We start from the raw sequence: 21,278 nt of genomic DNA, 5'->3' as shown, positions 1-21,278 counted from the left end.
CACAATAAAAACGGTGACGACATGCATGCAGTCAAATGAGTACTTTGCTTGTTCTTCAAAAGCATAACACAACACTAAATATAGGGTAAATACTTCACATTTCATTCTCAAAAGAGCTACACTACCAAATATGGGTGTACCTTATATGCCCTACAATGGAAACGAAGTACATTTGTATATGAGATATACGCAACAAAAAAGTACAGATAACATCCTGCATACATTTCAGGGACAGTGGAACCTTGGTTGGCGTCAATTTGTCCCAGAAGGTTCGACTCGAACCAAAACGGACACTAACCAAATCAATAGTTCCCATAAGAGACCATGTAAATCCAATTAATCTGATCCAGAAAGCCAAAAACATTTGTATAGTTTTACATACAAAAAAAGTTCAAATTCATATAGATAGATATAAATGATGAGTGAAAGGGATCGATGAACATTTAAGGTTACTTTTACTTTCATTGAAGATGTGACTGTTCCCAAAGAAACGATGTGTCAGGCGAGGTCAGCACCTACCTCTTTCCTGTTTTGCCATGAGTTATTTCTTGAATTCAATAGTGTTTTTCTAAATGGAGCCCAAGACAGTTGCCAGCATTTCGATAAAGTGAGAAACACTACGGATACAGAGAAATAACAAAATAGGAAGGTGCTGTTGAAGAGGAAGGTGTTGATCTCACAGCCACACCGCATCTTTGGGAACAGTCACATCTTCTGTGAAGGTAAAAGTAGCCTTAAATGGTCATTTCCTCCTTTCAATCATTAATATCCATTTAGAAGTTTTATGCATGTAAAACTAGAATAGTAGAACTATAAAAAAGTGTTTTGTTTTCTGGTGACATCAGAAAGGTGACACACCTGACTTTCAGTTCTATTTGCCATTTTGTTAGCAAGCTAAGAATGCTAACAAGGACGCTTTGTGATAAAAATACATTAAGAACACAGTTGGGCTCAGGCAACGTATTAACAAGACGTACGTCATATTGTACACTAACTGGAAAATGAATGCAAACCTAGGAAAAATGCTGACGTCAGCTTCATGTCAAAAAATTGGAATTATAACTTCAGCTGTGTCTTGCCTACAGTCTAACGTGGTGGTGGTAGAGTCATGGGCTGGGGTTGCGTGAGTAGTGCAGCACTGGCTAGATCTGGGAGATCATCCCTTCCATTGGGAAACTCCTCCCAAAATGATGAGCCAAGAACACCTCCAAATGGACAAGTGCCTTGTTGAGGAAGCTTAAAGTGATAGAACGGCCAAGTACATCGCCGCCCCACCTGAACCCAATTGAGCACCGGTGTGGCGTCAAGGTGGAGCCAAGGTGGCCACCAGTGAGGTCATCAGTGTGAGGATTCAAAACAATAGCAGTTGGTCTCATATTTAGATGACATTAAATCCACGTTATTCACTGACTACTCCAAGTTATATCAGTTTCACTTCAATAGTGTTGTCCTTTAAGTGAAATGTGAGGGGTGTACTCTTCTGTGATACTGCAGGTGCCAGCTGGGTGCCCTTCAGCTCTGTCAAGCAAACAGGATACGTGGCTAATGTTGACAAAGCGTACAGTGCGGAGAAAGGGCTTCCTGTTGTAATTTCCAACTCCTCTGGACCGTATTTTCCCTGCCTCAAGGACACAAACAACAAATGACTTCTGTGCACATGCACACAAGCAGATGACTCTGCAATACTTTTCATTGTATGCATGAGTTCATGGAAAGTGGGGCATCGTGCAGAGTATCCACTCTCTACTCTGTGGGCTGTGATGTGTTTGTATTTTCTCCCCCCCCCCCATTCTAGAGAATGTAGCCTTCTCTCGTTTCCTGGCAACGTCGAGACTGAGAGCTGAGAGAAAAACAGCTGCAGACGGACAGGAAAATAATTACCACTCTATTTGGCTTCCAAAAGACACTCCGTGGACTCGCTCCCTTCCACTGAAAACACAACGTCCCCATTCAAATACATATTTTTACCCCTCTGGCTAAACAAAACACACTGTAGAGACAAGTGATTATTATAATTAGATGACTAACATCTTCCTCCTTGTTCAAGCAGTTTTTATGAAGAAATCCTCAGGAATATTTCACCACCATAAGCAAAATGGCTCAAAAAGAAACAGCTGCTCTAGTGTGTTGCTACTGCCATCTATAGGCAGAAAGACACAGGGAGACACTTGCATGTGGAGATTCTTTTATTTTTGGCAATGTACAACTCTGAATAATGTCAGTGTTCAAAAAGTGATTTTTTTTCTGAAATATAGATATATCTTTAAAAATGTTGGGGTAAAAAGACACATGCTTGTCACTGGACCGTGACCAATCAGGTGTGGCAGAATTACCAGACTCGCGTAAACATTTTTAAATACAATTTTATATATATATAAAAAAAAAATGGTAAAAGATGTGTGTATTTCATCCACAGAAGTCTGCCAGGATGCTGCTAGACTCTTAGGATTGCAAATAAACAGCGCCTCTACCAGCTGCATGAAGTACTGCGCTCAACTTTGATGAATCAAAGCATTCATAAATCAGAATTTAGCATCCATTATCTTATTGGTTACAAGACAATCCGTACTGTGATAAATCACCTAGAACTTACAAATGTTCTTAAGCCTCTGTGTGCTCATTACTACCAATGTTCAGGGTTGGGCATCGAGTCTTGAGCATCGATGGGAACCGGGACCAACACTGCGATTCTCCCGGGATGGTTCATATTTGTTACAGTATTTAGATTCAGAGTTTCGGCGCTCACTTATGTGAACACCAACAAAGCGGCTAAAAAGTTTGGCTTACCATCATAAAAGAGCAGTTAGCCCAGTGCAACACATCATGCAAAGGAGGGTCAACACAATTAAACACCTCTGGATTCATGGCGTGAAAGTACCTCGTCTTAGTCAGAAACAGGGAAGTCAAACAATAAATGACGACCGTCTCATGCCAATCTAACCAAGGGTTTCAGGGTGCCCGCTGATGTGGAAGTTGGGTGTAAATAAAAGGACAGGAGCTATGGCTCTAGGAGGTAAGTTTATTCATGTGCACAGCAGGTCTTGCTTAGCAACAGTCAAAACAGCTCAACACACACACTTTCGGCCTTCAAAATAAGAGCTCAGTTGGCTACTCCGGTTTACTTATGAGGGTGTCAAAAAAAAACTGCAAGTGGCTGCAGCATGACACACACAAGACAAACAGCATATGTGGACGTTTTTACATTAGCTTTTCAAAGGTAAACATCTTTTGGGAAAGTGTACTCTTAATCTTCAAAACATTTATATTCAAGTTGAATGGTTTGATATCTCATATTTGAAAATAGCTGATAGTCATAGGAAAGTTGATAAAAGTTCATATTAAAAAATGGAGACGTTCAGACTTTTCATCCAAAACAAATTCTGGTTAGAGCACTCATTTAACCCTTGTGCAGTATTTTTGTTTTTATACCTGTCGCAGTATTGGGGATGAAGTCTGGCGCCCTCTAGAGGGTGTGATAACTAAGTTATTTCTAACTTTTTTTTTTTTTTTTACTTGCGACCACTCAAAAGGTTCAGTGGCATCAGACCTATCCATACGTATACAGTTTTTATTTTTTTTTTAATTTATTTTGGATGCCCTCTATGGACAATAAAAGCAATAGTGTGCTATGAACAAAACTAACTATGTTGTATGTAATATATAAAAACAAATCCAAGTAGGAACATTTGATATCAGGTCATTAGAGCCTTGAATATGTTAATAAATCATAACATCAACATTTTTTGACAATGGCAATTTCAAAAGTTTTATCCCTCTCGCAGTATTGGGGATGAAGTCTGGTGCCCTCTAGAGGGTGTGATAACTAAGTCATTCCTGAATATTTTTTTTTTTAACTTTCAAACCACTCAGAAAACAATTTGCACATACCTTTTGGCCATGTTTTTGGCAAAAGAAAATGCCACATTTGTTGCAAATGTTTGATGCCTGTAGCCGGTCAGTGCAAAGGTCACATTGCCCACGTTTCTGGCTTTGTGGCGTGGCCACCACTGGGGCCTCTGCAGGCGGCTGGGGAGCTCCTGTAGTAGCAGGTTGAATCAATGCCATGCCCACTTCGTCCAGAAACAGACACCGCCTGTAGAGTTTACGTTGATTCCACTTAGGGTCCACCTGAGTAAAGAGGGTGAATGCATTGAAGAGAGACACATCCAGCATATGATAGAATATGCACATGGGCCATCTTGTTGTCCTCCGGCGGCAAGAATATGTGGCACATGCCTGCAAAACACACACACACACACACAAAAAAAATGTCAAATGACAAGACAGTTTTGATGCAAAGTTTTGAAAATGACATAACCTGTGCTTACCTGGTCCAGGTGATCGACTGCCCCTTTCCACAGATTGTAGTCCAAAATCATCTTGGGCTTTTTTTGGGACCATCCTCCACCTCCGGTTCCCGGTGCTTTGTGCTCAGGAGCAAAACGTTCTTTTTCGGGATGTAAGACACAAGTGTCATCTCGGGGGAAAAGGCAAAAACGCTAGACAATGATGGCCTAGGGGTAATTTGGAGGAGCACTGCAGGAAGCTCTCCTTTGTTCTTTCTCAACGTTCCCACCAGTGACACTCTTTCTTCAGTTCCTTTGCCAGCTGGAAGGAGGTAAAAAAAGTTATCCACTGTGACGGTGTGGCCCTCCAGCAGGTCGCAGAGTTCCAGCACCACACGCATTCCTTGATTCCGCTCCCTTTGCGCTCCTGCAGCTTTGCCTGTGTAGATCTCCATGTTCCATGCATATGATGTGGCAGCATCGCAGAGGGTCCATACCCAAGTTGAAAACATTTTTCGGTGGAGGCTGTTCCACTTCTGCCACAACTCACTAATGGGTGACAATTTATTGCTGTGGTGGCGCTGTGGCCTGGAAAGTTCAAAGTGTAATGCACGATTGATGTGAGCAAAGCGCCCGTGTGCCATTGTGTCAAAATAGTGACCTTCCCCTTTTTTTATCCCAAAGACTCAGTTGCTTCATGTCGAGAGCGGTACCACAGCTCCTCCACTGTGATGTTCTTCCAGCCAGTGATAGTGCGCTATCCCTGCAAGTTTGTCATTTTGACAATCTGCTGGATAATGTCGTCCGGGAAAAAACAGATTGAAAGCAGTCACGGGGGTGCTGATCCTGGCAATTGCAAATAGCGTTGGGCCAGGCGGTACGATAGGCGGCGGGATGAAGTGCCTTGAAACTTCATTTGTAGAGGACCACACAATTTGTTTGTTTTTGGCAAGCCATGGTGTGCTGACCTGATTCTGTTGTTGCTCCTCCGCTGCTTCTGCTGTAACCTCATCATCCTCTCCTTCAAGTGGCTCATAATCATCATCGGAGTTGGACAATGCACAGTCCTCTGAATCATCATCCTCTTCATCCACTGAGTCTGTGAGAAATTCCTCCAACACGATTCTTCTCGCCATCTCTGCTCACCATCAGTCACAGGGAGTAAAATGGCCTTTGAGCTGTTGGACCCAATATAAAAGAGTTGTATACAAACCTGACCATTCACTGAACCAATGAGGAGGAAAAATTCAAACATTCTACCAGTAAGAGTTGAGATTCAGTAAACAACTGCATTTTGAATACAAACATTCTACCAATAAGAGTTGAGATTCAGTAAACAACTGCATTTTGAATTAATTCCCACGCTGCAGAGTCTCACATAAAAGTCCTTTGAAGTGCATGGTCAGCCGCCGTCTGCAGAGGGCGCGCGGCACACAAAAGTACAAGCACACACGCTGGGTGACGTGAGAGTGCGCGTGCATGTACAAAGGCATACGATTGTTCCCACAGTCGCGCCATACAGTCAACCGTCACATACGTCAACTCAACTCATACGGTCCCATTGAACAAGCAGCGCGCGCACAAACACTCACACACAAGTGTTCACACACTGGCCCGTTCGATCAATCCTCAACATGAAAACTTGTATTTTTTTTGCAAGTAAATGCGTTTGACAATCAGGTAGATCAAGAAAAATGATAAACTCTAGCGCTCCCTGCTGGATTTTTGGTTTTTAAGATTTTCAACAAGCATTCGTTACATTCTGGCTTCAGTTGAGACCCCACTGAAGCGATAAATCGTGTAATTGTGGGAAATGCACTAACACACACCAGGTGGCAGTACATCAAAAACATAAAAAAATTATGATTTATTGGGGCTGAAAGATGACGCAATACTCGCTGCGTCATGAAAAAGTAGCCCCCCCCCCCCCCAATATAATGACGACAATACCAATTTTGAAATGGTGGATGGCGCCATTTTGAACTTCAACATGTTTTGACATTTGACAATTTTCAGCCCTCTAACTCATTTTTTATATGCTTTATATATGATAATATGATGAGTAACAAAGCAAAACGCCAGGGTTTGGCGCAATACCATGCAAACCTTTATGACCCTTACTCTTCAACGCGTCGGGATCGAGAATCGTCAGGAACCGGAATCGTTCAAATTCAAACGATGCCCAACCCTACCAATGTTCTTACCTACCAATCACAGTACACAACTTACCAGTCATTCCATGCTGTCCTCCCCTTGAGATGCCTTGCTGAAATACAAATGGTAAACATTCAGATGCCATTCATAGCATGCACAGCATTTATTAAGGCATCACTGAAGATAAGTCACTCGCACTCGTGTCTTAGAGGTGAAATAACCAGGAGCATCTGACAAGCGGCTCTCGGTTTTGGATGTTCTAAGATTGATCTAGCACCTTTTCTTGTCCCGGAGGCCACAGACGGCAACTGGGGGGTTTACTAAAGATGCAATGAGCAATTAAAAAAAAACGTTCTAAAATGTATACTGTACGTATAAGGGATGCTTACAGTCGACCATGTAGGTGTGCGGTGAAAGACGAAGGGGCACCAAACCTGTTGGTAAAGACAGGATGTAAAAATAGGCTTATTCACGTGACGTGGAATAAGGGCTAGATTTTCTTTCCTGTTCATATCGTTTAGACTAACGCTGCCTTGATATCGATCACATAATAGCACGTGGTGCCTTTTTATAAAACTGTGAACAACCACCATTAGAGTAAGATATATTGCTATCTCTGTGCAGGCGTTGCATGAGCAGAGCCCAGCAAAGGCGCCACGTGCCTTCAACGTGCAATTCCATTACTCACACTGCATAACCTGTTAGTGTATGAAATGGAACAAATATAAACCACGACCCACGATTGATAAACGTTTGTACTGGGGTATGACGAAAAAATTGGTTGTACATGTGGTCAGTCTGCCGACCATGTGGTAGCTAAAATGCTCCCAGTGGTTCTTCTAACCTACACAGGCCAAACTAGCTCACAATCAACGTATCTTATTTTGGTTAAGTGAGGATTCGTCCAAACAACAAGATATGTCATGAAAGAGCGCCAGCTTACCGTTCAAAACGATGCAAAAGCCTCAAGGAACAATACTAGCGTCTTAGCAGATAGCTTGCCGCCTAGCTAGCTTGCGTGCTAAGAGAAGTGTAGACGTTCCAATCCGAGCCTTTTATTGGCTAGTTACATTTGCGTACCCGGAAGAAACTTGTACCTGATTGGTTTGCTGTTTAACTAGGACAGTCACTGACCAACCAAATAACACGATCTTCAAAGGTTACTTGTCCGTGTGTGTGTGCGCGCGCGTGTACGTGGGCCAATTAAAAGAAACTTTAAAAATCTTGAAGGTTTGTTAACATTGAGATTTTCCACTGACAGTAACAGACAATCTGAATACTTCACAAACTATGGCATTTATTTCAAACAGACGCTTCTGCTTTGCATTTTTACAATAAATTACAACAATGACCATCATTGGATGAGCCTAATAAATACTATTTCAACAAGCTCCTTTATCGTAATCTCTGACCCGGACCAATTTCCATGCAGTTTGGAAATTAGGTAAGCTTCATTCAAAACCACCATTCTTCTCTTACAAGTACAAGCAAATGAAAACAGAACTGAATACAAACTAAAGCAAAATAAGACATTTAAAAAGGAAAAAACAAAATAAGGAAAAAACTATTTAAATGGATAAGAGTCACAACATTCTTCTTCGAGAAAAATGTATGGGGGACAAGAGGGAGAACAAACATGCTGTAACTCAATATTTACACCCAAACTACAGTTAAAAGCATAAAACTGTCTGTACAGAAAAGTACAATATTAACAGTGCAAGATATTAAATAGCTTGACTCAAAACACTTCTCAATATACAAATCTAACAAAAGCATACACTTACATACAAGTGCTAAACAAAATGTAACTTCGGGTTATCATTGAATAGGGTTCTATACAAAGGAAACACTGGGGATGTAATCAGAAATGCATCCATATACATTACCGTATAATATAAAAGCACATTTACAATATCTTTACCTTTATTCTGGTCATAGTACGTCAAAAGAAACAAGATTTTTGGTAAGGGTGAATAGAAGAAGCCTCGTGTGGCAGTTGGCATGATACAGTATATGAATAATTGATCCTCTTTCCTATGAAAACAAAGTAACTTCATGTTTGCAACACTGTACGCACAGAATTCAGCTTCATTTAGCCTGTAAATAACTCTTATGGCTATTTTCAAGTTCATTACTCAGTTGGAGACTGACTCGTGAACAATGTGGACATACACGGATAGTTAAAAAAGGCAGGTGAAGTGAAGTAATGCGACCATTGCATTCACCATCATTGCACGGTTTATACCCAAGCCGGATGAGTATTCAGTAGTAGATTACAGGTGATCCAGTATAGTTCTGTGTTACCGTTTAATATAACCATACGCTCATAAATTCCACCAGTATTCATTATTCACAGCTCTTCACACACACTCTCTCTCTCTCTCTCTCTCACACACACACACACAGCATTCTTAAGTCTTTCATAAGGGATATATTTCCAGGTGACCCTTTGATTTGAGAGGAGGAGCAGGAAAAAAGTGCTGTCCTTTCTCCAAGTGCCACAGGGAAGAGAACAAAAAGGCACTACAGTATCATTCCATGATCCATCCACTGTGGCTACATGTGGATTGCAGATGGCTAAAAAGGTATCCACACGTCCACCTCTAAGACTCAATGCAAACCTGTGCATGTCTGTGGAAAATATGAGCATTGTCAACCAATTTAATTTTTTTTTTCTGATGACGGTGGAGAGGGAACGTGGTTAAGTTAAAACATTTAATATGCCCTTAATGCCAATGTGGCAGTGTTCCTCTTAATTCCTCGTAATTAAGACAGCGAGCTCAGTCAGTGCCATGTACAGCTATGAGGACAGGGCACAGGAGGGAGTTAATGGAAAGGAAAACACCCCTTACCAATGCAGTTCTTATCAAATTGAAACAGTTATTGCTTGCAAAAAACAATTCTTATAAATGTTCAATTAGAATTAAGTAGAGCACAAAAGACAATTGTGTATCTTCTTTTAGACAAATTTCATCCCCCTAAGCAATCGTCATAAAAGTGCACTTAAGTGCCGTTAGCTTGCCAAGAAAACAGTTGTCAATAGAAAATAGTGCTTGTTTTTTTGTTTTTTTTTTTGTCTGGTGTTGTGCCCCAGTCGTTACAGTATGTAGTAGGTTGACTTGTCCATCCTGCAGGAAGGGAATGGGGATGACGGCCCCAGGGTGCTGGTTAAGTGCTTAGTGCGGCGGCTCTTCGCTACTACGTCCTGTCACCTGCACTCCACTGATACCCCAGAGTTCTGTGAAGAGGAGGACGATGAAGACACCGGTGGGTCGGCCAGTGTCAGCATGACTGCTGCTGTCAGTGAGCTCGAGGACGGTGACGAGGACGATGACGAAGAGGATGCGGCCACAGTGCCTGCGAAACGGAAACAAGGTTTGGTTGATCAATTGGCGTCTTCAGAAGCAAATCACAGGGTCAGACGTTGGCATTGACAGCTGTGGCTGTGGGCAACCTCCTGATGTAGTTTTGATGCATTCCACAAGAGGGAGTAGCTGCATTTGAAGCATCATTAGTGGTCAGAATTCGGCAGCTTTATCTACCTCTGCATGCACTTCAAAATCTTGACTTGCTCATCTGTTGCACATGTCGTACTGTTCTTGACAATTAAATCATCACCGATATTAATGCTGACTGAGCAGCAGCACAACTTTGGTTCTGATGCTGCCGTGTTTTGCAATATATTTGTTTACAAATGACCATGTGGTCAAAGAGAGTTACATTATCCTTCCTACTTATTATGCACTCCATTATTTTAAAAAAGAGCTGTTATATATCATGAGAGCATTTACGGTAGCTATCCAAGTGGAAAAACACTTTCTAGTTGTCCCTCGCTGCATTGCAGGTCGAACATCGCCCTCACTCTATCATGGTTTTTGAAACATTATTTGATTTGTAAATGATCACTACAGCCACAGTTAAAATATTTTTTTAAAGCATGTTTAAGCAAATTGTACTTATTTTTGGTCTAAATGAAGGATTTTCAAGCATAAAAATAGTTAAATGAACAGTAAAATACAAATACAAGGCAGAAGCTTTCTAATTGTGAATGTAGCACTGTACACTGGCCACTAGGTGTCAGTAATCGCTTGGTGAGACAAGCACTAGACGTGATCGCCAGGGGTTTATTACAGGTTGAAATTTTCTCACAACAGGCACAATAATAACAACATGATCATACTGTTGGGGCCATACCCCCTCGACAAGCTAACACTCTGAAGTTCACTTCCTGTCCTCTACACATCTGTTCCGCCTGCCACTAAGGTTCCCTAGGGAACACATTTACTGTGACACACACAAGCAGGAGTTTTATTTCAGTCTTAAATGGCTTACTTATTCTTATTATGTCTACTGTATTGTGAAATACGAGTGTGAAGCCATTTACAATACATTGATGCGACAATAGTCACCGCAGGAAGTACGCTGTCCAGGAAAAAACAAGGAACTGTTAACGTGTGAGTCAATGTCATTTTATTAATGTCTAATATGTCTAATTTTCTTTGATTGTATCTACTATATTGGGGAACAGAAATGTAAAGGTGACTATATGGGTGTTATTTCATGTCCAGAGGGCTCTAATAATGTAAAAAAACAAACAAACAAAAAAAAAAAAACGTATTTGGAACACTGTAAACAGGTTTTCTATGCTCCAACTACAAAAATATTCCATTTATTAATATTGAATCCTACTCCATGGAAATTCACAGCTATAAACAAGGGACAACTGTATTCTATTCAAAAAAATCTCAAATGAAATACAGAAATATATAGTTGTACATATTGTTGGATGATGCCAAACCCCAAAATGACAAGCAACACAAGCACGAATCTTCACTTTCTGTCTCAAGAAGAGTGCAAACTCAATTTCCCAGAGGGGTCAATGTGAATGAAAGCATTCATAATAAATGATTGAAAATGAAAGGACACTGGGGTTAACTCACTTTCCCTTTCCTTCTTCTTCATGCGCTTTCGTCGTCTGTCGATGGAGGCCACCTCGGACTTGAGGGAGAGGTAGTGGTTCCTGATGTCCTGAAGCTTCTCCTGAAGGAATGAGATCCTCTCCAGACTGTTCATCTTCTCCAGGTCAGCTAGTGGGGATTGAATAAGTTCATTAGTGCGCCATCAAAAGAACCAATTAGGATAACAATTAGTGAGCAGATTTCAAGTAAATGGGCAGATTAAGTTGTGGTAAACAAGGGTGACCTGACCTTAACAATGGCAAAGGAGTCTATTAGTTTTCCATTCCACACTTACACATCTGGAAGCTCCACTTGTAGACCCGTGACGATCTTCCGTGGTTTTCCCGGTGCTGCGAGTGGTCAGCATCACCCTGCTTGTGGTACTTATGGCTTGACGGGGGAGAACGGCCGTGACACTTGTGCGAAATGGCAACCTTGACATCTGCTGCGTCATTCTTCTGGGCGGCTGGTTTGCCAGAGCCTTCAACCACAGACTGGTCCTCACTGTCACTGCTGTTGGCTGAAGGACACAAGCACAAAGTCTGATTTTGGCGCCATGTGGCAGGATGTGTGGAGACTAATGAATAAGAAATAAAAAAGGACTTCATGTGAGCCAGCCTGTGTAAAGTTGTGTTTACCTGTTTTCCTATTCTTTTTGGGAGGCACACCAAGGCTCTTGCGGTTTGGCTTGTGTTTCTTAGAGACGCCGCCTGTCTGTGATTCTTTCTGCCGCTTCTGACTCACAGACCCTACAAGTGGATGAAATTAAATATTGAGGGCATGTACAGGCTCCTTTGTATTGAAGCTTGGGCTTGATGATCAATGAAAAATAAGTACATTTGCAGCTTGTACCTTTGGACTTCTGCTCGCTCTCCTGCTGGCTGCTGCTGCTCAGCTCCAGACTGCAGTTGCTGCTGCTGTTAGAGGAGAGCGTGGCCTCAAACACCTTCGGTGGGGAGCCCGCCCCATCATCCTGGGGAAGGTCTGGCAGCTCCCCACCAAGACTCTCCACTTCCACTGTGCTACTGTCGGTTTCGCTGCGCCCGCCTGCCACTTCCTCCTGCACCAGTCCTGGCAAGAGACGGGCAGAAGCCGACTCTGGAGGCAGGCCAGGAGGTGTGGGCGGCGCCTGTGGAGAGGGAGGCTGTGCTTGACCAGAGTCTTCCACTGTACTGCCTACACCTGAGGGGGACTCTGGTGTGGTGGGTGGTGTGTTGAGTACGGAATTACTGCCACTGCTGGGGAACTCTTGTAGTTTGTCATTATCCATCTGCTCCTCAGAGATGTCGTCGTCAGGTCCCGCATCCTGTTCAACACTTGTGTCATCCAGGCATGAAGGTACAGGCGGAGGGGGAGAATTAGCAGCTTCTGTGTCCGAATCAGAGAATAACTCCTTTAGAGTCTTTTTGGGCCATTGTGCCTGAATGCTGGACCACACGTCCTTTTGGCCTTTGGAGCGCACAGCTGGCTTCTCTTCACCATTTCCAGACATCTTGGACTTCTTTTCAGGAATGTCCCAGAACCCAGCTTGTCTGCTGGATTTGCTCTTCTCCTTCGTCCCATTGTACTTCTTGGAAGGGGAACCTTTGGTTTTTGGGCGACTTCGTTCACTCTCCTCAGCCTGGGGCCCAGAATGTGCTGCACCCTCCTCATCTGAACTGGTGCTAGATGAGGCAACAGTTCTCTCCTCCATGGCACCAGTGCTCCTCTCCTCCAGCTTCCTGGAAGAGCCTCCAGGCAACCAGTCTGCACTTCTTGTGGCCCTCTTAGCTTTGGACTGGTTTTTGGGGGTCCTCTCTGCTGCACCTTCGGATTTCCTCTTCCTGGTGTTTGCCTCTCCCATCAAATCAGGCTGGCTTTTGCGCTTCACCACTTCTGCACTGATTATCTCCTGGTTCTTCTCTGAAACTGCAGAGGGTTTGGATCCATCAGGTGAGGTATCACTCTCTTTCCGTTCTGAGGGTTTCTGAGGCTCTGACGCACCCTTTTTGTCTCCGCAAGTGGGACGGTCCTCTGTATTATGCTCCTCCTCATCCTCATGCTCACTTTCATCTGTGGACAGCTCAGAGGCTGAAACAAAGATGAAAAGTTAGTTTCATCGTAAACATGATGGGAGTGGAAAACTCGTCAGGTGTGCAGTACAACCGAACGTTTGAGACTGTTGCTACCTTGCAGGCCATTGAGGATAGAAGTAATTTCAATAGACTTGACGGGAGACTGCTGCTGAGTCCCTTGGTCCTCCACACTCTGGTCCAACTTGGAAAATACGTCCTGAGTCAAGTCACACTTGGAGCGAGGGACACGGTTACTGTTGGGCGAAGGATCAAGGACATCTCTGTCATCGAGACTCTCCGGCCTGTCTCGCTCCCTCTCAGCTTTGTTCTATGAGAATTAAAGACAATTCAGTGATGTACTTCATCATGAATCGTGGCAAAAAGCCAAAACCTGTCAAGAGTTGTACCTTTATTTTTTTGCGGTGCTTTATTTTTGGTACATTCTTATTGGCAGGGCGAACAATCTTGTCTGCTTTGATCCATTCATCATATCTAAAAAAGCAAATGCAAACAAGACAGTTTTTCATCAATCAGATCTTAAGAGAGGAGGCTCAATAAACTCTCCTCATGCCACCACCCACCACACGGCCACCTCCACTGCCTGGCCCGACACATTGCTGTGATACAATAAGCCTCTATAGCAAGGAATAAATCCCATGGTGTTAAAGATAAATAAAGCCTTAGAGAAACATATTTACACCAACCACCACAACCAACACAACAGAGGGTGCTATGCGGGTCATATGAGGAGAATGAAAAGTTGCACGATATCACACACACGCGCGCGCGCACACACACACACACACACACGCACACACACAAGACACAATGCAGAGAAAATCCCATTGTCTTTGAGAGAGTACTACGGGATCACACGACAACAATGAGACAATGAAATGCAATTTTTGCTAGTTACCCTAATGCTCTACTTAGCACTACATTAAGCCTAGCCCACTGGGGGGGAGAGAGGTAGAGGTGAGTGTAGCAGAGCTTTGCTTTGCCTCTCGAATATTAGTGTAGATCAATATGGCAGGCTCTAAAAAGAATTTTACTACAACAACTGCATGGCCAATCCAAGCAAAACAGATAGCAATTCAGCATGTCTGTAAATTTGGCTGAGAGACAGACAGCTGAGGGGGTGGACAGACAGGGGGTTCAATCACAACTGGCTAAGAGAAGCTGAGGAGCAATCCACACCAACCCCATGCCCAATTCTGCCACTAGAGGGCCAAGTCAGCTCTAACCGAGAGACTGGATCAGATGAAGCAGAATTGTGAGGAAGGGGTGCATTAGTCACTGCTGCGGGGATATCCATGAAATGGTGATCCCACTGGCCAATTTGAAGGTTAAGATGTGATTTGTCTTTAGGGTGAATACAGAAGTTAGGTGATTCTCCCCACGTCCTGTCTTACCTGACGTTCCAGCCACAGTAGTGCACCAGGTAGAGCACCTCTCCCCCCTCCACGTCTGCCTCTTTCACAGTGGCCTCGTACGTCTTCAGACTGCGGCCTCGCCCATACCTCACCTGCACCTTCATCCCCGGGGGGTAACACTCAAACTCTTCCCCTTCCTCCCCCTCCTGACTGTTGTCATCCCTGCAAGAAAAACAGTTCAGCACTTCCTGTCCCTAGTCTGCTCCAGAGAACACTACAGAACCCCACACACCCACCCTGCCTTACTGCATTCTATTACATAGCCTCTGTTCTACCCAGCTGAAAGGTCTCAGCAACATTCCCATCCCTGCCTGTCATCTACAGCAAACTAAATAATACAGAGGAAGCCTAACAAACCACAGCACTTCAGGTGTTGCATAAATATAATACTTACTAAACTACTCTCTCTCCAGCCCTACATGCTTATAAACCTCGCTTGGGATTATCATTCACACGCTGTAGAGAGCAAAACAGCCACAAGGAGGAGCCAGTGAGAAACAGTCAGGAGACGTCAAAGCTGGAGGGTCTACTGGCAGTGCAGGGGGGAGTGCCGGTTAAGTGGCTAAAGCTCAGGGGCCACAGAGGCTCCAGAGTCACAGCGGCATGTTAGCACAGCAAAGCACGACTTGGCAGGCAGCACAGCAACCTGAAGCACAACTACAATATTCCATTTTTTGTACTACTATAAACAGCAGCTCAGAGCAGGGGATCCCTGCTTGAAAGTCACTTCCAACATGGCATAATTAAGAGGATGCAATGATCTGTGCAGTAGTCCACACAGGACAACCAACAAAGGTGATAATAATACTTAAAATACTGAAACAACAAATGTAGGATAAAAATGACATCTACTAAGAGCACTGGTTCTAATAACAACTCGACTGTTGGGCATATTTGCCTGATTTGAAATCAAATTAATGAATGAAAGCACTGAATTACACTGTAAAACAATTTAAAAGGGTCAATAAATGTAAGACAAATTAATTTGGACGCATAACCTATGAGATTATAGAAATATCATCTAATTTCCTCATGGGTCAAAACACTGTCAGAAGTATAAAGAATAACAGGGTCGGAAGTTCTACCAAAATGAGCTGACCGCACTGGCCAAAAATTACAACCAACAGTTTTAATGTGACATATCAGCTACTATAATATAGTATATTAACATGGTAATATTCTTATTTCACTATATGTTACTGGACTCAACTTTTGGGTGTCTATGAAGTCTCAATAAATCTCTACTTAGCTGATTTTTAGAAGGTGGATAGTCCTTTTTTATTTTCAAATGAAAGGATCAACAAGTGAGCACAATCATGGATGATAAAAATGTGCCATGGCATCCTATTCTGGAGTCATACAGCATTAAGTACTGCAATACAACAACAACATATAGACAATTCATTTACAAATGTTCAGCATCGACACAAGTACAAGTTGAACAAACACACACCAGGCCTCAAGTAAACAGCCACAAACTAGAAGCCGGTTCTCTCCCCTTCATGAAGCGACTTGAAAAGACACTTCGTAGGCTCATTTTAACAACCAAAAGGTAACATTTGTCCACACAGAGTTACTCGTCCCTCTAAAAGGTTACTGCCTTGTAGACGTCTAGCAGTCTAATGCGTCAGCAACAACAGTCACACTCACGCACATTCACACGGAACATTTAATAAAGCTGAACACAAAAAAAGCCAAGAAGGAGCTAGAGTGAGAGAAGAGAGGACAAGTAGCTTTGTCAATATCAGGGCAGGGTGGAAGTCAAGAGGCCTTGTTGTGTGCACTGACAGGGTGAGGCTAGAGAGAGAGTGTAAAAAGAGCGAGAGATAAAGACAGAGTGAGCACAGTGTGACATGCCAGGTGAAAGGTAGCAGTCAGGCTTTGCCAGCTGATTCTGACTAAGCCATGAGTAATAATAACAGTGCAGCGGGTAAGAGCGTAGTTAGACAAAGAGAGGGAAGCCTTCCTCTCTCTTGTCCAGGAGCAATGTGGGTATAGTGGGAATTAGTGCTATTAAGGTCTTGGTGGATGCCTTAAAGAGCCACCACCAAGCAAAGACAATGTGCTGGGTCTTTATCAACAGCACCATACCCTGCTCATATTTCTGGTGATGCATAATTGAATAGTGACACCATTCCACCCTTGATGTGTTTGTGCCATTGTGACACGCTGGAGGAGTCGTCCCTTCAAATCACCTACCCAGAGTTGTCCTTGCTTTCCTGCTCCTCATCACGCTCTTGTTTGATGCTCTCGCCTCCGAGGCGAGACGTCGAGGAGCCTTCAACTGCATCTCCCGAGGGGGGGCTGTTGTCTTCCTCCTCCTGCTCCTCGTCCTCATTGTCATCATTGTTGTCTCCATTGCTGTCCTTTCCCTCAGCTTTTGAAGACTCACATTTGTTTTGCTCCAACTCGAGTTTCTCCTCCTGAGGGAGAGGGATGCTTTTAATATAAAAGGACTTGTCAAAGAAAATGTGCATATTTACTAGGGGTGTCACGAGATCTCGTAAGATTAAAACGAGATTTCTCGTTTGGAGAAAACAGGGCAGCCAGAAGCCAATCAGACTGAACTATGGCATTGCTACTATCTATGATAATAAACGTAATATGGAAGTGGCAGTGTGCTAGGCATTATTGGAAGTGCACATTGAGTGCTTTACAAACACTTTAAACCCTGCAGTCCAACCTGCCTTGATGTTCTAAAATTGTTCAAAGTTACTAGATTTATCAGATCAAAACACGTAGATGTTCGGACTTGTCTGCACCCTTAATAACTGTTACCATTAATCACCATCAACATTAATAATGGCGGCACCGGGTCTGCTCAGAGCAGGTGTCAGACTACAGTGCACTATAGACTACAGTGCACCATAGCAGCCACAGCAAGTGGCTCCCTCTGGTTCTCCTGACCCCCCGGAGCATGTGCCTGACATTGAAGGTGTAAAGTAGCAACCATAACTCCGCTTAATAACAAACCTCATACTTAAGACGAGATCCGTGCTGACAATTTAGCGGCACGGTCGCTATATTTAGCAAGTATGGTATGGGCATTAAAAGCGAAGGGCAGGAATTGTTTCTTGCATCATGCATTTATTTGGTAATTAAATACAAGCGGTCCACAAAGGTTAAGTATCCATAGGTTAAGTATCTGATTGTGAAGCAGACGCACTCCTTTACCTAGCAGCACCTGTCTTCCTGGTGAAACACGCATGGAGTTTACATCGTGAAAGATGACATAAAAGGAAATATTGCATTATTATAATATATTCTAATTTATTATTATGGTTATATCAACAGTGGGTGTATTTGGTCTCAAAAAATGTAGAGAATAATATCAATTAGTGTCAATTTGTGGGGCAATAAACATTTCAAAACCCCCCTGCATAGCTTTGTGACTCAGTTATATAAAAAGTTTGTTTGTCGAGTCATTTTATTATTGTACGTTTCTTAAAATTAATGGTGAAACCTCGTGTATCGTTTCATCTCGTGAGTTGGGTGTCTCGTAACACCCCTAATATTTATTTATGCTGTTTGGAACACATTCCAAAAAAAGCATGATGAAATGCGATTGCACCTTGCAGACTACAGACGTTGTGTTGATTGCCTCTCCATTCCTATGGTCCTTCTGTTCCTCTGGGCTGGGTGATGTGGCAGCTGGGCTTCCACCCTCACCCTCTGACTTCAACTCTCCCTTGGTGGCCTGCTTCAAAGGGAGGTCCATTTTGAAGGTGATGGCTGTGGAAGTGCAGTATTCCTCAAAGCCATAAAGGTACCTGCATGAAAGCACAATTTCTGTCACATGAAAAAAAGAACAACATTGTCCTAAAAAAATGGCTTGACTCATTGGGTACAGAGCAGTTAAACATGAAACATTTGCCCTGCAGAGCCCCTATGGATGCGGCATTTGTACATACTTGCGGTAAGCACATTTGACATTGTAGCCAGCAGCTGAGTTGAGCACAGGGATTCCAAGGTCCTGATAGACTTGCTTCCAAACGGAGCCACTTTCAATCTGCTCAAATAGGAGAGAGTGAAGGGAGTTAGCATACAGTCTGCTGGAGAGCCATGACCAAGTCCAACTATAATAAAAAGTCACTGCTGTGCCACAGTGCTACTCACATTGTCAAAGCCTCCCAGTTTGTGCACCAGCCTGTAGAGCTTGAACAGGTTGAGGTTCTTGTAGCCCAGAACAGGCCGCTTGTTGATGGGCGTTCCTGTGGAGCAGATTGAGAGAGCAAATAAAGTTATGACGAACTACTAAAGTAAAAGACAGTAATTTAAGTAGAGACAAATCTTGTTTTTCATTAAAACGATTGTGCAGTACAGTACAGTACCAATTTTTTTTTTTTTTTTTTGCAAACAAAGCACCCTAACTAAGCGCTGTTGACTTACTGTCGGTGCATTTTTTTTTTATTCAGTGCAATTGTACATAACCCGCCATGGGGCCAAAGGAAAAATTTGGTAAAAAAGGTGAAAAACACAATTGAATTCAATCTTGTCAGGACGACCGGGAAGTCCACATCAACAATGTAAGTTCCATCCAGCCGTCATTTGTAATTGTTTTGTTTTGTTTTCTGCATGTAGAACTATAATTATTCTCTATAAAAAATTGGTTAATATTTTTGGGTGTCTGGAACAGATTGGATTTACATTATTTCCTAATGGGAAAAAATGCCTGGGTTTTCCATGTTGCCTGACCTTTTGGAACGAAATAATGATCAAAATACAGGTTCCACTATAAATGTTTTACACTTAAATATGACAAAGAGAGAGTTGTTTTTATACAAATACTTAATATTAATTTAAAGTAAATACACTGTATAGAGCATAAAAGAACATATTCAGCATCTCACCACTCTGCACCAAGTTACAGCACTCTGCAAAAGTATTTGTTTCTTTGTCTGTCTGACTTATCAGGGTACTATGTGTGTTCTCTATATGTATATATGTGTGTATTTATGTATGTGTACATATATGTATGTGTGTTTTTATGTATACATATGTATGTATTAGCAATTGGTGTGATACGAAGAGGGTGTAGGATTAAAAAAAACTCTGCTTCTTCCTACTCCTTTTCGGACATGTGAAACTGAGACTAGTAACATGAAGCATTCAATGTATGCTGTATGCATGTTTGAAATAAATTAAATCAAAACCAATGTGACTGATTGTCCTTGAGGCATGTGCTACCGCTGGACAAAGTTTGAAGGAAATTGTACTTTTTTTGTAAAAAGCCTGCTAATTGTGTCTGTCCTTCTCTTTTGTGGTTTTACTATGCCAAGGAGATTGGTGTGAAAAAGCTCATTAAGTAACCACTAATTGTTACATTTGTCTAAACTCACTTCTGTCTTCCATGAACTTATAGAGCTGCTGCAGAAAGTTCTCCCTCTCCTCTGGGTACGGCTCCACTTCCTCCTGTCGTCAGGAGACAAGACAGTTTGAGGCTGATTTCACTTGAAAATTTGTGGAGAAACAAGCGTGACCGTGAACCAGTCTTCACCTCCTCTTCTTCGCCATTCGCATCTTCTTCCTGCTCCTCCTCTTCTTCGTCATCATCCACCTCGCTGCTAGAGCTTTCCTCTTTCACTTCAGTCTTCCAGGTGCTGGGGATGACCAACTGCTGCTGGAACTCCAAGGCTGCGTCCAGTGCTGTTTAACACACAAACAGACTGATTATGCTTTCAGAAAACGAAATGTGAACAAATCACAGAACTGCAGCTTATGGAATCAACAAAGAATACAGCATGGGGAGCAAAATAAGCTCAAAACATATTGCACACATGACAAAGCAGACAAACCAGCTTGCTTGTTTAAGGCATATGCACTGTGCATTTGTAGACAATATTACAGAAGTGACGGGACTATCTGGAACACAGGTACAATCAGGCATGGCATTGTTTTATGTAGTGGTTTGCTTTTGACCTTTGGCGTGACAAGAAAAAGAATAATATTCTTCCAGGAGAACTCCCTCTAGGCCTGCGACCTGGTGGATACATAGTGCATTTACAACATGTTTAGGCATTCTTCATCTGTAATTTGGTTTTAAGTTGTCATTCTCATTTTTCTTTTATATACTTAGTTATATGTCTGTTAGACATTGGTATTTTATATATACTCCCCCGCCACCCCCACCCCCTCAAAAGCCCGGGAACACCCACAGAACAGCTTGTGAACTTTTGAAAGTTTCAATCTTATGCGGTCGCCGGTTCGAGCCCGGCGTGTGCATGGCTGGACTGCAGGGATGACCACTGTTACACGTGTGGGTCTACTTTGACATAAATTACCGCTTTTCACAAAATGGGCGCTTGTTTTAAAAACATCTTTCAATGCTTTTTGTTGTTTCTCACCACATAGCAAGCATAGCAATAAGCTAGCATCGTTGTCAGAGAAGACAAA

The 21,278-nt window shown here is 42.7% G+C and overlaps 1 protein-coding gene, 1 long non-coding RNA gene and 1 other non-coding gene across 7 annotated transcripts in view; all 3 read right to left on the bottom strand.

Annotated features, from left to right (window-relative positions):
* Window positions 1-775: 775 nt before the first annotated feature.
* Window positions 776-7,519, bottom strand: LOC129194398 (uncharacterized). Of its 4 annotated transcripts, XR_008573758.1 has the most exons (5): window positions 7,384-7,503; window positions 6,830-6,874; window positions 6,516-6,552; window positions 4,329-5,464; window positions 782-4,236 (listed from the first exon to the last, which is right to left on the bottom strand). It is a non-coding gene; the product is annotated as an uncharacterized LOC129194398 (long non-coding RNA). The 4 variants fall into 4 exon arrangements; XR_008573756.1 differs by having other exon boundaries at window positions 776-4,236; window positions 4,329-6,552; window positions 7,384-7,511; XR_008573759.1 differs by lacking the exon at window positions 6,830-6,874 and having other exon boundaries at window positions 783-4,236; window positions 7,384-7,500.
* LOC129194462 (small nucleolar RNA SNORA14) lies at window positions 6,639-6,772 on the bottom strand. Its single transcript, XR_008573766.1, has one exon. It is a non-coding gene; the product is annotated as a small nucleolar RNA SNORA14 (small nucleolar RNA).
* A 208-nt stretch (window positions 7,520-7,727) lies between the features above and the next one.
* arid4b (AT-rich interaction domain 4B) overlaps window positions 7,728-21,278 on the bottom strand; it is a 53,075-nt gene continuing 39,524 nt past the window's right edge. The window contains exons 11-24 of one of the 2 annotated variants that reach the window (XM_054798114.1): window positions 20,383-20,531; window positions 20,225-20,297; window positions 19,002-19,096; window positions 18,797-18,894; window positions 18,457-18,655; window positions 17,085-17,308; window positions 14,865-15,047; window positions 13,860-13,944; window positions 13,567-13,780; window positions 12,251-13,468; window positions 12,037-12,147; window positions 11,694-11,918; window positions 11,381-11,527; window positions 7,728-9,797 (exon numbers count right to left, since the gene is read on the bottom strand). In XM_054798114.1, coding sequence (XP_054654089.1) covers window positions 9,649-9,797; window positions 11,381-11,527; window positions 11,694-11,918; window positions 12,037-12,147; window positions 12,251-13,468; window positions 13,567-13,780; window positions 13,860-13,944; window positions 14,865-15,047; window positions 17,085-17,308; window positions 18,457-18,655; window positions 18,797-18,894; window positions 19,002-19,096; window positions 20,225-20,297; window positions 20,383-20,531 — 3,170 coding nt within the window. In that variant the 3' untranslated portion in view covers window positions 7,728-9,648. The remainder of the gene's footprint in view (window positions 9,798-11,380; window positions 11,528-11,693; window positions 11,919-12,036; window positions 12,148-12,250; window positions 13,469-13,566; window positions 13,781-13,859; window positions 13,945-14,864; window positions 15,048-17,084; window positions 17,309-18,456; window positions 18,656-18,796; window positions 18,895-19,001; window positions 19,097-20,224; window positions 20,298-20,382; window positions 20,532-21,278) is intronic. The other variant, XM_054798115.1, reaches the window with a different exon arrangement.

The sequence above is a fragment of the Dunckerocampus dactyliophorus genome, chromosome 14, assembly GCF_027744805.1.
Source record: "Dunckerocampus dactyliophorus isolate RoL2022-P2 chromosome 14, RoL_Ddac_1.1, whole genome shotgun sequence".
NCBI lineage: Eukaryota > Metazoa > Chordata > Actinopteri > Syngnathiformes > Syngnathidae > Dunckerocampus > Dunckerocampus dactyliophorus.
Note: the sequence above shows the minus strand (reverse complement) of the source record. Positions and strands in the feature narration are given on the sequence as shown.